The following is a 16,945-nucleotide window of genomic DNA, read 5'->3' as shown; positions in this document are numbered from 1 at the left end:
AAAGCAGTAATATCTCTATATGAACAAAAAAATCAAGAAAAGATGTTATACAGAGGAAATTTAAGGCCCACAGGTCTATGAGAAAAAAAACACAAAAAATCCAAAAACCTGTACAACATAATGCAATAAATAATATAAGAAAACTGGCCAGAATATCTGAACAAAGAAAATAAAATGCCAATCAAAAAAATTCACAGATCACCTCCAGAGAGGTAAAAAAAAAACCCTAAGCTGTAAATTCCAAAACACGTAGTGGATACACTGAATAATTCCAAAGAAAAACAATAAAATGTATAAGTGATCAGAAGAAATACCTTTAAATATAAAAGAAAGGAACTTTTAATAACACAAAACTATTCTGAACCACTAATCACAAGAAGCAATGGAATAATGTATTCTGTAGAGCAAAGAAGCTGAAGATGTAACCTACAGTGACATAAATTGCGAATCAGGGCCTAATCATCAACAAAAAAGATGGACTTTTACTTAAAAGATGGGCTTTTGGCAAAAATTGAAGCATTCCTACAAAAGTAATCACACATGAGCAGATTTTGCAAACACCCCAGAAATCAGAAATACAATGAAGGCGAACAAATGGAGTAACCAAGGGAAGGCACAGGGAACAAATTAAATTGCCCCAAAATGGGGAAAACCTAGAGAAAGACATCTATGTGGTAACAACAACAACTAATAAGAACAGAGGGGCAACTGAAAGATTTCTTTCTAAAAATACAGGAGACAAGGGTGAAAACAGATCTTAAATGAAATAATTGATTGTGGAGTAACAAGCCTGAAACACAGTAAACTAAACCTCACAACAACCCAACTACCAGTGAATCAATGTTTGTGAGGAGAGGGGGATAGGGTGGCTACTAACCTGCAGGATGGAAAGGTACATAAAAGGGAGGAGAAAAGAAAGAAGAAAGAAGGGTCATGCAATGAATTCAAATACAATCAATGATGAACAATGAAGAGAGAAAAACTGTAGTATCTCAGAAAGAAAACTACCTACAGAAGAATAGAAGGGTAGAGGAAAGGATTAAAACAGAGAGGAAAAAAAGGAAATCACAGTTCAATGATGGCAAGGCAGCTGCTTAAGAATCCTCCAATGGTGAAAAAGAGAGATGTTTTATGATGGAAAACAGATACTTTATGATGGATTTAATCTTTAGCAGTTTGGTACTTAGAAAGACCACTATTGAAAAAGTATTGTGCCACCTTGGATAGCATGGAGAAGGGGAATCAGAACTCCTGGGAGGAAATTAACAAACAAAAGTATGAGTGGAAATGGACCTAGAGAGAAAATTTCATGACAAATGGCAAAAGAAAATTATCATGGAGAAGGCAAAGTCTTGCAACAAAATGCACAAGAAAAAGGGATAGAAAAATTCCTACCAATTCTCTATTTTCTACAGGAATTGATATTTGTAAGAGTGACACACAACAGAAAAGATGGGGGAGGTCAGGGAAAAACTTTATAACACAATAGCATATAAACTGTTTAGGCATACAACTCAAAATAGATACATTAGAAGCTTTAATTCCAAGAGGAATGCAGAAATTTTAAAAGGAATAAATAAATATAAGGACCATTAACCAAAAAATAAAAGTATCCAATAGACAGAAAGGAAAGATAAATAACAAAGAGAATGAGGGAAAGAATTTTTTAAAGACAAGAAACCTAAAACTAAAAATTAAACAAGTTGAAAAATAAAAGAGAAATGGGAATTTTACTTAACTATTTAAAGAGAGGAAAGGGGAGAAGAATGAGATAATTAGATAAATGGAAGAAAAATGAATTAATAAATTAAGCAAAATTATAAAACTAGGAAAAGAGGTGATAACCAAGTGGTAGTGATGACTTGAGGGTGAGGACCCAATGAGAATAGGGTTGCCTTAAAATAGATTAATCAAAAACAACTGATAAGAAAATTATCATTTTGTTTTAAAAAATTAGAGACAAATAGAGAAAAATATAAAATTAATTCTCATATCTTTAACTATGAATGGATTAAATAATCCAACAAAATTGAAGAATGACAGGCTAGATAAAAAACAAAACCTTACAATTTGTTGCTTATGGAAAGTATACCTAAAAAGAAAAGACATACATAGGATGAAAATTAAGGGCTAGGAGGGAAAAATCTACTATGTATCAGGTGAATCCAAAAAAAGCAAGAGTTGCAATCATGTCAGGAAAAGCAAAAACAAACATTCACCATCTAAAGAGAGATAAACAAGGAAATAGCAATATGCTGAAAGAATCCATAGACCAAAAAAAAAAAAAGCTATGTCAATATTAAGCATATATGGTCCAAATGCCTTAGTATCTAAATTCATAAAGGAAAAATTAGCTGATTTGCCAGAAGACATTGACAATAAAAAAAAAGTGGCAGGAGATTTTAATGTCGCTCTTTCAGTTTTGGAGAAATCTAAGAGAAGGCTAACCAAAGAGAAAATACATATTTTTTTTAGATTTGTGGCACTTTCTAAATGAGACACCTAAAGAATATGCATATTTCCCAGTACCACAAGGAGCTTTTACAAAAATTATCTCTGTACTAGAGCAAAGAGATATTGCAAATAAATGTTTTCTAAAAAGTATAAATAATGAACATTCTTTATAGATTATGTTGTAGTAAAAACAGTAGTCAGTTCAGGCAACACAAATAAAAGACACAGAAAAATGGAGACTTATTAATGAAATTCTGAAAAATGAGTGGATCAAAGAATAAATTACAGAAACAATTAATAATTTTATGAAAGAAAATTATAATGATGAAATAACATACCAAAATTCCTGGGATGCAGCTAAAGCAGTCCTCAGGGGAAAAAATCCTATCCCTAAAAACATATATCAATAAAATAGAAAAGGAGAGGATTAATGATTTCAATATGCATTTTTTAAATTAGAAAGCCAACAAATAAACCCAAAATAAGCAACCAAAAAAAAAAGATTTCAAAAGTCAAGGAGAAATAAATTAGAAATAAAAATTATAAACACAATCAGTTAACCTAAAAGCTGGTTTTTGAGCAGACTAACAAAATTGATAAACCTTAATCCAACATGATTAAAAAGAATGGAGCAGAAAATCAAATCAACAAAATAAGAAATGAGCAAGGCAAAATCATAATAAAACCAAAAGAAATTTTTTTAAAATTATTAGAAACTGCTAAGTAGTTATATACCACCAAAACTGAGAATTCAAAGGAATTAAGTATCTTCAAAAGTATAAAATCTCCAAATTAATGGAAGGTCAAATAGAGATTTCAAACAATCCAATTTCCGGGACAGGGAAAGAAATAGAACTACCTGTAATGGTACTACCAAAAGTAAAAAAAAACCTCCTTGTCCTACTAGATTCATAAACTTTTAAAGAAAAATTATTGGAAATACTACACAAATTATCCTCAAAAGTTGAGAAAGAAAGCACTCTACCAGAATCCTTTCATGAAACTAATATAATCCTAATATCAAAGTCAGAGAAAGATAAAGGAAAGAATACTATAAACGAATACCCTCAATGAATGTAAATTCAAATATTTTAAATAAAATCCTGTCAAAAGGATTATAGTAATTCACCCAAGAAATCATTTGTTCTGATCAAGTTAGATATATACCAGAAATGCAAGAATGGTTCAGCATTATGAAAATAATTTGCATAATCATATTAAAAACAAAAACATCCAAAAATTCAAGGTTATCTCAATAGATGCAGAAAAATCCTTTGACAAAGTACAAAATTCATTTGTGAAAGAAAATAAACCTTATAAAGTATAGGCATGGAGGGACCTTCTCTTAATATCATGAAAAGTATTTATCTAAAACAAAAAAAAAAAAGTATCACATACAATGGAGACATACTAGACCATTTCTTAATAAATACAAGTGTAAAGAAATTATTCCTGTTCTCCCCACTACAAGACAAGAGAAATAAATTAAAGGTACAGAGACAGGTAAAGAAAAGATTACATCTATCCCTATTTGCTGATGGCATAATGATTTTCTTAGAAAATCATAAGGAATTAGCGAGGATACTAATTGAGAAAATTAATTAATTTAGCAAAGTTGCAGGCTACAAAATCCAAATAACTACAAAATGCAATATATGTATCTGGGGAACAATCTACCAAAGCACACAAAATACTCGCATAGATTCAATTTCAAAGTTCTCCTTGAAGAAATATAAACTTGCTGGAAGCCACTGTGCTTTTGGATTTCATGTCCCCACACCAAGTACTTTCCTGTCCCAACATTTCAACTTCCCTTTGTGTACTGTCTTATTTCTCCATTAAATTGTAAGCTTTTTGAGGGCAGGTACTATCTTTGTTTTCATTTGTATTTGTATTCCCAGCACTTAGCACAGTGACTGGCACATAGTTGATGTTTAATAAATGTTTATTGATTATTTCCTTGATGGAGAATAATTAGTACTCATGAATGGGCATGCCAACATAATAAAAATGACAGTACTACATAGGTTAATGCTGTACCAATCAAACTGTTAAAGGAATACTTTGTAGAACTTGATAAAATTAATATGGAGAAATAAAAATTTGGCAATATAAAAGGAAATAATGAAAAGAAATAGAATTAAAGGGGGAATAGCACTTCCAGACTTCAAACTATAACATAAAGCTGCAGCCACCGAAACTATTTGATATTAGTTAAAAGATATAGAGGTAAATCATTAGAAGAGACTAGACAAGGGAGAACCAGAAACAGTGGAACTCAATAACCTAGTATTTGATAAAGCAGAAAACAAATTATTTAGGAAGGAACTGACTACTTGATACAAACTACTGGGAAGACTGGAAAGCCATCTGACTGAAATTTGGCTTATACCAATACCTCAAACCATAGCCCACAATAAATTCTAAATAGGTACAGAACATTAATATTAAACATAATGTCATAAAATTAATAAAAGCAGATCATATACCTTTCACAGCTATAAGTTGAGATGTATTCCTAACCAAACAAGGGATAGAGGCAATTACAAAAGATGAAATAATGATGAAAAGATAGAACTCTGATTACATAAAAAGATAAAACTCTGATTACATAAAACTGAAAAGCTTCTGCACAAACAAAATTAAAAGATAAGTGGATATATGGGAGATGCAAAGAACACCTAACAAATACACACACAGAGTGTCCCAAAAGTTTAACTATCAAATAGATAAAGTGCCAAAGGACATGAACAAATAGTTGTCAAAAGAATTGCAAACTATTAACAACAATATGAAAGCATATTTCAAAGCCCAAATAATAGTAGAAATACAAATTGAAACACCCCTGAGGTTTTGCCTGATACCCAGGAGATCAGAAAACATAACAAAAGATGGGAAAAGTCAATATTGGAGGGGTTTGGGGGAAAGAAGAAACACTAGCACATTGGTGGTGGAGCTGTGAATCAATACAACAATTTTTAAAGCAATTTAAAACTATGTGAATAAAGTTACTAAAATGTCCATATCTTTTATGTAGAGACTCCACTACTAGGTTTATACCTCAAGGAGGGTTATTTACAAGAAAAAAATCCCACATATATTAAAATATTTAGAGCAACACTTTGTTAGATGCCCATAGGGGTGCAAATATTGATCAGTTTTACTCATTTTTTTCTTTAAAAATAAACTGCTGGCAGGGGAAAGGGAGAGATATGAAAGGAAATGCTGGTAATATATAAAAAAGAAAAGATCAATAAAATTCACTTTACAAAAGAAACTAGCTACATCTATTAATACTGCTTAGCAATTTATACTTTTTAACATCCGCCATTGTAACTAAATATATAATATGACACAAATTTCATGTCATTTAAGTAAATTATTCCTTAAATGGTCATTTCTACCTAGAGATTATATTAAAAAACCCAACATAAATCTAAACTCTTATTATAGGGTACAATTTGCAAATCTGCCTACAATAGCTAGGAAAACACAAATTTTAACAATATCGTGTTTTAAGCGAAATTGACTCACAAAACCCAAAATCATATACCTAAGTAAGCAGAAGATGATAAGCTGTTTGATTTATGAGAAGATTTACTGAATCATTTCTTTAATTCTAAAGTTTTTTTTTTTATTATAAAGCACTTGCTTCCCCCCTGCCTCCCTCACACACATATACTGGTGGGGGGGAAAAGAAAAGAAATACAAAATTCTTATAACAAATAAGCATAATCAAGCAAAACAAATTCCCACATTAACCACATTCAAAAATAAATGTCTCATCCTTCTTATCGGTCCATCACCTTTCTTGTGAGGTAAGTACCATTCTTTCTCATTGATATTCTGGAATCAGGGATGATTACTGCATTAAGTGAGTTTTAAGTTCTTCTGATTTGCTCATTTATTACAACATTGATGTTATAGTATAAATTCTCCTCATTCATCTCAGCAACACCCCCATATAAATTTTCCCAGCACTTCTCTGGAACTGTCTCTTCATTTTTTTACAGCAAAATAATATTCTATTACATTAACATACCATAATTTTTCTGTCTTTCCGAATTGATTCCCTTTTGTTTTCTAGTTCTTTGCCATTATGAAAAGAGCTGATATAAAATATTGTGTGTATGTGTGTGTGTGTTCTCCTTCTTTGATCTTTCTAGGATACAAGCTTAGCAATAGGTCAAAGGTTATGTACAGGCTGGTACTTCTTTGGGCATAGTTACAAATTGCTTTCCATAGTGACTGGAGCAATCTACAATTTCCCCCAAAAGTGCATCAATGTGTCTTTTTTCCCATAGCCACTCTAATATTTGTTATATTCCTTTTTTATATTCCTTTTAAACAATGTAATGGGTATTTCTTGTTCTGCTAATCTGAATATTTTACTTCTTGCAATTATTCATGCATTTCACTTAAATTGGTTTTATTGTCATATAATTGAAGAATGAAAAATGTACCAAAGATTAATAACAATGTTTTTTATTTCTAATAATTACTAATAATATTCTTTATTTCTTCTTTTGTTTTAATTTTTCTTTTTTTCATTTTGATGCTGGTAATTTGGCATTCTACTTTCTTCTTTTCAGTCAAATTAATCTAATGGTTCATCTATTGTTTTGTTTTCAAAAAAACTAATTCCTAGTTTCATTTATTATTTCTTTTGTTGTTGTTGTTGTTTTTCACAAGGCAATCAGGGTTAAGTGACTTCCCCAGGGTCACACAGTTAGTAAGTGTCAAATGTCTGAGGCTGGATTTGAACTAAGCTCCTCCTGATCCCAGGGCCAGTGCTCTATCCAATGGGCCACCTAGCTGCCCCTATTTATCATTTCAATGTGTTTTTGCTTTCAGTTTTGTTGAGCTCTTTTTTTATATTCAGGATTTCTACTTAGGGTTCTTAATTGTTCATTTTCTTTTTTCCTTTTTTTTTATATTACATACCAAATTCATTGATCTGCTCTTTCTCTGTTTTGTTAATTAAATACATGGGTGTACCACAAGACTCTGTCCTTGGCCTTTTTCTTTTCTCCCTTTATACTATTTCACATGTTGATTTCATCAGGCTCTATAGACTGAATTATGTCTATACTGATGATTCTCAAATCTACTTATAAAGCCCTAATCTCTCCAATGACCTCCAATCTTGCAACTCCAACTGAGATTAGACATATCAAACTATACCACCAATAGACATCTTAAACTCAAGATGTCCAAAACTGAATTCATTACCTTTCTCCAAAACCCTCCTTACAAACTTCTCTATTACTGTTAAGGACACCACCAATCACACAGGCCTCCAGGAAGAAGAAAAGGCTCTCATTATGGCTGAGGACCACCCAATTGAGAAGTGGTGACTTGGGGGCTTGTATATCCAATCCCAGTCCCCCAGAAGAAAGTCAGGCTGTCATTATTCCTATCTCAATCACTGCAGGGTAGGAGGTCTGTGATCACTTCAGGGCAAGAAGTGGGAACTTGAGGGTGAGTAGGTCTGCTCCTGGCCCTTAGAGAAGGGGATAATTTTAAGTTCACCTCTCTCCTAGGCAAGAAGGAGGGCCTATATAGTATAATGGGTCTGATCTGTGTCCCTCCAGAAGACCTTGTGATAGCTCTAACTTGATAAAAATCTCTGGAGGAAAGCTGGGCCTAAGTAGTTATCAGTGAATACTGATTTCAGTCACAGAGGAGGATAGATCTGTGACTTATCTTCAAGCAAGGAGCAGAACCTCATTTTAATCCTGATTCCTAGAGGAGAATGAATCTGGGATTTGAACCCTGAGGTGAAAAGCAGGATCTAAGTGGAGTCTCATCCCGTAGGAGTGAAGGAGTATCTCAAAGTGGACTGAGACCAAGAATGAGTAAACAAAAAAAAAAAATGGAGGCTCTGAAAGGAGCCCCCTCTCTCCATTCAGGGATTTTTTTTCTGATTTTTCCTTTTAAAATTTTTATGTTAATATTTCTTGTTGTCTTATAGTGTCATTTTTTTTCCTATCTGACTCATTTCTAATTTTCAGGAAATTCAGCTCTTGCCTGAGGTTTTCTACCTATGATCTAAGACACCAATTCTTGTCATTCTTTCCTAGCTATTCCATTTTGCAGATCTTGTTGCATTTCTCCTAGGAGCTCTTATAATCCTTTTAATTACACATTTTCATGAGGCTTTATTTGGACTTCAAATAGGGTCAATCTCTTTCTCCACATTTAGCCCCCGAACATCTTTCAGCCTGATGAAATCAACATGTGAAATAGTATAATACTTAGTGTTTACTCATTCATTGGTTTGCTCCTCTCAGAAGCCTCAGTATCTAGGATGGGGGTCCTGTTCTTGGATCAAGCTCCATTTTTAACTTCATAGTGGCATGGACTGGCTTTATGTATTGTCCTAAATGTTATAGCCAAAACTTGGCCCCTTCTTCAGGGCAATCAGGGCTGTTCCAAATGTTGGACTCTGCCTGGAGGCTTCTCCTTGTCATAGGGCTCCAGGACAGCTTCCTCCTATATGTTCTTTCTAGGTTCCTTTCTTCTTACTTCTGGGCTTAGGGGCTACTTCTGTACTGGGCCCCTCCTACAGGATATAGAGATTGCTGGGGATAGATTTTGCCTAGAGTCCTTCTCCTATAGTTTAGTTGTAGTAGAGAGTGTTTAGGGTGTGTTCAGGGAAGACTAGTTCCTCTGGTGTGAGCACTGATCTCAGCCCTTTTCAGGGCTGCTTCCCACCTTTAATGTCCACCTGAGTCACCCAACTCTCACCTGTGGTTCCAAGAAGCTGTAGCATGCATAGTGGCCACAGCCCAGTAAACCATTTTGGCAGGTGGGCTAAACAATGTCTCAAATCCTTCAGTCAGATGCGGCTATGGATGGGGGATGTGTACCCCAAGAATGTGAAGACTTCCCCCAGTGAAATGGGCGGATGAGAACAATTTGTTCCAACAGCCATAGAAGCAGCTAAAAGCAGGTTCTGTGGAGTGCTTACAGCTTGGTTAGACATCAAAGATGTCAGGGTCATCCACCACATCCTGAACTATCACCAGTTATTTTGACTTTGTCTTGCCACTAGATTTTGATGACTCTGGAAGAGAGAGTGAGATCGACAAATTCCAGCAACTCTGCCTCACTTAAATCCAATTTATAAGTGAATCAAAAGACATCACCCTTACCATTTTAGCATTTTAACACCAAAGTCCTGTGGTGACAAGCAAGTGATGAAGCAGCAGGTGCAGATATACTGGTAGCTGTATCGTGCACAAAGGCAGCCCAAGCCATAGGGCTTTCTTCTCATTGGAAGCAGTAGTCAGATTTGGCAATTCCCTAGGTGACTGAGCAGCCTTTTAAGGACCACACTGCTCACCTCCTGATATGAAGAAGGGGCTAGAAATGGTGTCCTAAAAATTGCTTTATCCAACCCTGGCCTGCTTACCACAGCAGGTTGAGATTCCACCCTGCAGTTGAAACAAAAAAAATATACAAAAACTTCTGCAAAGATGATTCCACTCACCACCGGTACATGGAATGTGTGCACACTTACAGACCACATGAAACCAGTAGACCAGAAAGATGAATAGTTCTTGTTGCAAGACAACTCAGGAGGCATATCACATCCAAATAGCAGCCCTGAGTGAAACAAGGCTGGCAAATGAAGGCTAGCTTACCGAAGTCAGAGCTGAATATATGGTTTTCTGAAGTAGCCATAGAGAAGAAGAGTGCCATGAAGCTGGCCCAGGTTTTGTAATCAAAACTTACCTAGTCAACAAGCCTACCAAAGGAGTGCCTACCAAAAGGAGTGAATGACAGAATCATGACAATGTGATTATCACTTGCAGGAAAATGACACATCACCATCATTAGTGTGTTTGCTCCCACCATGATGAACCCTGATGAGTTGAAAAAAACTTTTATGAAGACTTAGAGACCCTCATCATCAATATGCTGAAAGAGGACAAGCTTATAATTCTGGGTGACTTTAATGCAAGAATAGGCACAGACTACCAGACATGGCAGAGAGACCTTAGGAGAAATGGAGTCACAAAAAGCAACAACAATGATCACTTACTACTGAAGAATTGTGCACCACCAAAACTGTCTTCTGTTTACCTTAATGCAATAAAACTTTGTGAATGTACCCTAGTAACAAACACTGGCATTTCACAGACTATGTCATTTTAAAGAGAAGAGACAATCTGGATGTGAGAGTGATGAAGGCAATATGTGGCACAGAGTGCTGGACTGATCATAGACTTATCCCGTCCAAACTAAATATTCTCATTCAACAAAAGCAATGACCCAAATGCAATAAAACTACCAGAAGACAATGTAAACAAATTAGAGTACTTCTCCAAGCAGGAACAGTTTGTTGCTAATTTAGAGGGAAAGCTGATCCAATATACATTTGCCAACAGTGGAGCAGAAAAGGAATGGGCAGCTTTCAGAGACTTGGTGTATACAACTGTATTTACTCATCTGGGTCAGAATACTTGCAAACATAAAGACTGGTCTGATGAAAATGATGGGAAAATTCAGAAGTTGCTGAACGACAAACAAGAATTTCACAGGGTTTACCAGAAGGATAGTACATCCATCTCTAAGAACTCCATCAAAAATAAAGTACAAACAAAGCTCAGAGAGATGCAAGATTCTTGGCTCAGTAAGAATACAGATGAAATTCAGTTTTACACTGATAGTAACAACCAAAAGCACTTTTATGATGCTCTGAAGGCTATTTATAGATCAAAGACCTTTGGTGCATCTCAAGCACATGATCCTGGAGAAATGTGCTAAATACTTTCATAATGTTATCAACAGACCATCATCAATCAACCAATGCTGAAGCCATTGACGATATACCTCAGGTTGAAGTCAATACCCCTCTAGCTGAATTTCCTGCTAAAGAAGAGGTTTCAAATGCCATTAGGCTCCTCTCACATGGCAAAGTGCCCGGTGCTGCTTCCATCTCAGCAGAGATTTAAAAGGCAAAAGGTTCATTACTCATACAAAAGCTGACTGAAATTTTTCAGGTTATATGGCAAAAGTAGTTTATGCCCCAGGAGTTCAAGGATTTTATTTGTCCTTATAAATCCAAGGATTTATTTATTGTCCATCTATATAAAGGTAAAGGAAATGGATTGTCCTGTGACAACCACAGGGAGGAATCTCTCTCTTAGTCATTGCTGGCAAGATTCTTGCCAGACTCTTCCTTAATATCTGATCCTTCACCTGGAAGATGGTCATCTACCTGAGAGCCAGTGTGGCTTCAGAAAGGACTGAGATATGGTCAATATGGTATTTGCTACCTGACAACTGCAGAAGAAATGCCAGGAGCACAACAGAGGTCCATACACAACATTTATTGATCTGACCAAGGCCTTTGATACTTTCAGTCATGAAGGCTTGTGGAAGATCATGGCAAAATTTGATTGCCTGGAGAAGTTCATCAGTATCATATGCCACTTCCACAATGGCATGCTTGCATGAGTTCTGGATAATGGATAAAGTTCTCATGCTTTCCCAGTCACCAACTGAAGCAGGGCTGTGTGCTTGCTCTGATGCTTTTTAGTATGAGATGTCTTCACTGAAGACAAAAATGGTAGCAAAGTCAGCTACCACACTGATGGTAAACTATTTAACTTGAAAAAAGTTACAAGCCAAGACTAAAGTAGAAGGAGAGTTGGTGCGTGACTTTTTATTCACAAATGATTGTACAATCAATGCGGCCTCTGAGACTGATATGCAACAAAGTGTGAATTGATTCTCTGCTACTTGTGTTAATTTTGGCCTAAAATTAACACCAAGAAAATTCAGATTCTCCAGCCAGCACCACACTATCCATATGTGGAACCATTAGTTACAACAAATACACAAGTTTTGTATACTGTGGATAAGTTTGCTTACCTTGGCAGTATACTTCCCAGGGATATACACATAGATGAAGTCGATGCACACATTGTCAGAGCTAACTCAGTGTTTAGGATGCTCTGAAGGAAAGTGTGGGAAAGAAGAGGCATTAGACTGCCTACCAAACTGATGGTCTACAGAGCCCTTTTGCTAACGTCATTGTTGTATGCCTGTGAAACCTGGACAGTACACCACTGCCATGCCAGGAAATGGAATTATTTCCCTTTGAATTGTCTTAGAAAGTCCAAAGACCATCTGATAATATAAAGTACTGAACACTGAGGTCCTTTTTCAAGATAAACTGCCACGCATTTAAACTGCACTGCAGAGAGCTTGACTACGATGGGCTAACCATGTTGTTTAAATGACATGTTGTTTGCCTAAAAGACTATTTTATGGAGAACAAACACAAGGCAGGAGCTCACGTGGTAGTCAGAAGTGCTACAAGGACACTCTTAAGGTCTGTCTAAAGAACTTTGAAATCAATTGTGTGACATGGGAGATGCTGGCAAAGAACCACTCAGTATGGCATTCCTGAATCAAAGGAGATGCTATGCTCTATGAGTGAAACAGAATTACAATAACTCAAAAGAAATGAAATGTGCAAATTTAGAGATATCTCCACTCCAAGTGTTCAAATGGACTATTTGTTCCCAACCTGTGGTAGAGCCTTCCAAGCTCATATTGGTTTAATTGGCCACAGTCAGACACACTGTACCTTGACTCCAACACAGTGATGTCATTTTGGTCCTCTTCGGGAGCAACGGACAACAACCAACCAGTTGGGGCTCCTGGGGCCATGCTGGACTCAGCCTGAAACTACTAGAGATTGGTCTCTGTTATGCTATGACTGGGTTTCAACACAATTGAGATTCAGACTCTGTTTTGCTCAAGCTGGGAGCGCAAGGTTGGACCACCTAGGTTGCCCCAAGACTGCTCTCACAGCTAGGCTCAGACAGCTAAACATGATGGCTGCTATTTGGTTTAGACTGGGAATATAGCACCAGACCCACCTAAAATGCACCAAAGTTGATTTCCTGCATGGAAGGCTCCACATGGACTGGCTTTGGGTACATCAGAACTCAGTAAGGGAGTTCAAGAACTGTCCTGAAGCCTCCAGGGGCCCCCTGTACACCATTCTGCATTTCATTCTTTACCAATCCCAACTTTTCCATTCCAGGATCTTTGTAGGACTCTGAGAATCCCTCTGTGGATTGCTGAGTGGAGTGGAAGAGTCTAGTCATGATCCTCTCTATCTTTTAGAAGAGTGGCACATCTGTAAGGGAAATAATTCTACTTCCTGGCATGGCAGTGGTGTACTGTCCAGGTTTCACAGGCATACAACAATGACGTTAGCAAAAGGGCTCTGTAGACCGTCAGTTTGGTAGGCAGTCTAATGCCTCTTCTTTCCCACACTTTCCTTCAGAGCATCCTAAACACTGAGCTAGCTCTGACAATGTGTACATCAGTATTGGTGGTGGGGGGAGGATCTGAGATGCTTTACAACCTTACACACTACCATCTTCCCACCTGTTCTTTGTATAAGACATTCTCTTTGCCAAATTATTCCCTATAAATGATTTCTAGAAATAGCCAACATAAGAAATACACTTCATAATCAATGCAAAGCAACAAGAAACTTTAGACATACATTCATTTTTTTAAAAGCAAATATCTCACTAAAACCAAAGAGATCTTAGTGACTCTTTTTTAAAAGACATTGTAATAAAAGATGTGGATTCAAATCTCTCATCTGATATAGCTAGTAGTAAGGCTGTAAGCCTATCACTTAACCTTTCTGAGCCTCAAGTTTTGCCAGTAAAATGGGGCTAATAATACCTGCAGTAACTATCTCATGAGAAACAGTGTGGCATAGAAGGTAGTAAAGACAATCTGGGTTCAAGTCCCTTCTCTAATACATACTGGTCATGTGCCCCTCAACAAATCGCTCAACCCTTCATTGCCCCCAAGCAACTCATTAAGACTATACATTGACTATCTGTATTGGTACAAGGAATTTCCTCACTGAGAGTTCTCTACACTAATGACATCATAAATTAAGACCCCCGAAAAGTACCTATCTCACAAAGCTGCTGAGAGGTTGAAAGGATTTTGCATTGAATGAAAGTATCTGCTTTGCAAATTTTAAAGCATTGTCTTCTTGTTTTGCTGGTCTTGAATTCAGACATACTTGGATTCAAATCCTACCTCTATCACTTACTAGCTATGTGCAGTTTCTTCACGTATTTTGTTCTATAATATAGCAGCAATTCTGTCCATTTTAAGTCTATCTGTGGGCAATCTGAAAAGCTATACATCAAGAGATTTTTGTAAAGATATTTGAAATAATATAATCTTTTTTAGAAACTCTAGAAATTACACAGATAATTCAGTGTATATATTCAATCCTATGCTCTTCTTAAAAGCTTTAAATCCATATTTATCATTCTTTAGCCATGGATATCAACAGAATATGCTCCCTTGGACAATACAAATGTCAAAAGTGGATTCTTGCAATAGAGTGTAAACAATGAGAGCCATGTTTCCCTATAACTTACATCTCCAGATACATTTAAACAAAGGAGGAAAAAAATTCATTTAGATCTTTATCCATCAAAATGGAAATATCACAGACCTTTTCCTAGCTTCATTCTTTTTAGTTTATCAGCTTTCTATGCCATTATTCATACAGATACATGATATCATTTGACTTTTCAGGATTGCAAAATGCTGAATAAACAGCCCCCTTTCTTGGGGAAATTTACCGTATAAAATTTGAGAAACAATATTTTAAACGAACAATTTTTTGCTATTTGTAGAGTTAGGTTACTTGAAAAATTAACTATTCCCAACAAAAATTCTATTTACTGTCCTTTATGTTTTACTGACCATACATGATGTTAGAAAAGACCTAGAGGAAGGCTGGCTAAATCCTCTATGAAAACCCAAGAAAAGACATTGATAAGAACTGTAAAGTACCAAAGAACATGGATGGCTGGTGATCTGCACTGACGGAGGGAGTACTCATTACAAAGAGATGTGTGTGTGTGTGTGTGTGTGTGTGTGTGTGTGTGTGTGTGTGTTGGGAAATTGTAATCATGTATTTATTGTCTTCTCTCTACTTTTCCTTACATATACTCAGCCCTGATTTGTAAACTGAAAATGTTTAAACTTTATTACCTGGAGTGCTGTCCTCCTAAAAAAATGAGTGGAATAAAATAATGGGAGAGAAAGAAAAAAAAAGGAAAAAATTGAAAATGAACAGTTTGCTTTCTTTTTCACTAACTGAAATATGCATGTATAAATGTAAATGGTAGTGCCACAGTAATACCTTCAGTGTCTTCTATAATATTATAGATCATATGGCAATGATCCACTGAGCAGTATTGGAAATTTCTAGGCACAAAAATAATTATGTTCCAAAAAACAAACAAAAGAAGGCAATTTTTAAGAAGTCTTACCTTGTAATCTGAGTTCTTGTACTAAAGTCAAGAGACCTCATTGAGCGTAAAACTTCTAAGCAGCCCAAATACTGAAGAAGGAAAAAATAAAATGTAAATGGCAAGCACTGAAATTTTTTAAAGAAGAAAAATGACTGAATAAAATCATAGCAATTTAAGTGATTACATACATTTCTTAAATATGATTTAATGACATATTTTCCTTATAAAGCTTATAACATTTATTTTTTTTAATATTTTTTCAATTGTTGTTGAAGCAATGTCAGTCATGTCTGACTCTTCCTGGCCCTGTTTAGGGATATAGGACTAATATTGTCTCAGACACTTATGAGAGTTGTGATTCTCAGCAACTTGCCTAATCTCTCTCAGCTTCAGTCAGTTAATAAACATGTATTAAATACCTGCTCTATGTCAGGCATTGTGCTAAGTTCTGGGCATACAAAGAAAACTAAAAGACAGTCTCAACTTTCAAAGAGCTCATGTTCAAATGAGGGAGACTAGATGGAAACAACTATGTACAAACAGGATTTATATACGATAACTTGAAGATAATCAGCAGGGTGAAGGTACCAGCATTAAGGGAAGTCAAGAAAGACTTATTGTAGAAGTGGGATTTTAGCTGGGACTTGAAGAAAGTCAGGAGGCAGAGATGAGGAGGGAGGGTTAGAAAATAGCCACATCCCCAAGCAAGGAATCTTAACCTAATGAACCTCAGAAGTCCAAACCACATACCCATGATCATCTGTGTTTTCATCTTCATGAGAGACATAAATCCTATTTCCTATACTGACCTATAACACAAAACATTACCCTCTTCACTATGTTCATCTAATGAAAATGGCTAGCCTGGTGCACATGCTTGCCCTCAACCTCTAATCTCCCATCCCAGCTTTTTAAAAAACTGATTGAAGAGTGTTTACCCTTTGGCTTCACTTGTACCTATCCTTCTCTTCTGCTTTTGTAAGGATTCCTGCCAAAGTCTTTACATTTATTACCGAGTTCCCTCTTTTATTTGCAGATCTTTTGACAGTAAGAGGATGGTCACAGAAAGGTGGCACAAGGATGCAAGATAAGATAAGGAGTGGAGGAGGACACATGGGGTAGATTGGAACATAAAAGGCCATTTTTCCATTTTTTTCTAT

General features: G+C 35.9%; 1 protein-coding gene across 1 annotated transcript in view; it reads right to left on the bottom strand.

The window, feature by feature from the left end:
• The window catches only part of SHC3 (SHC adaptor protein 3), a 173,044-nt gene that overhangs the window by 115,632 nt on the left and 40,467 nt on the right, over nt 1-16,945 (bottom strand). Inside the window, exon 2 of the mRNA XM_021009518.1 lies at nt 15,804-15,874. Within this exon, the coding sequence (XP_020865177.1) occupies nt 15,804-15,874 (71 nt within the window). The remainder of the gene's footprint in view (nt 1-15,803; nt 15,875-16,945) is intronic.

Source organism: Phascolarctos cinereus, unplaced genomic scaffold, assembly GCF_003287225.1.
Source record: "Phascolarctos cinereus isolate Bilbo 61053 unplaced genomic scaffold, phaCin_HiC Scaffold_4;HRSCAF=312, whole genome shotgun sequence".
In the NCBI taxonomy this organism is placed as follows: domain Eukaryota; kingdom Metazoa; phylum Chordata; class Mammalia; order Diprotodontia; family Phascolarctidae; genus Phascolarctos; species Phascolarctos cinereus.
Note: the sequence above shows the minus strand (reverse complement) of the source record. Positions and strands in the feature narration are given on the sequence as shown.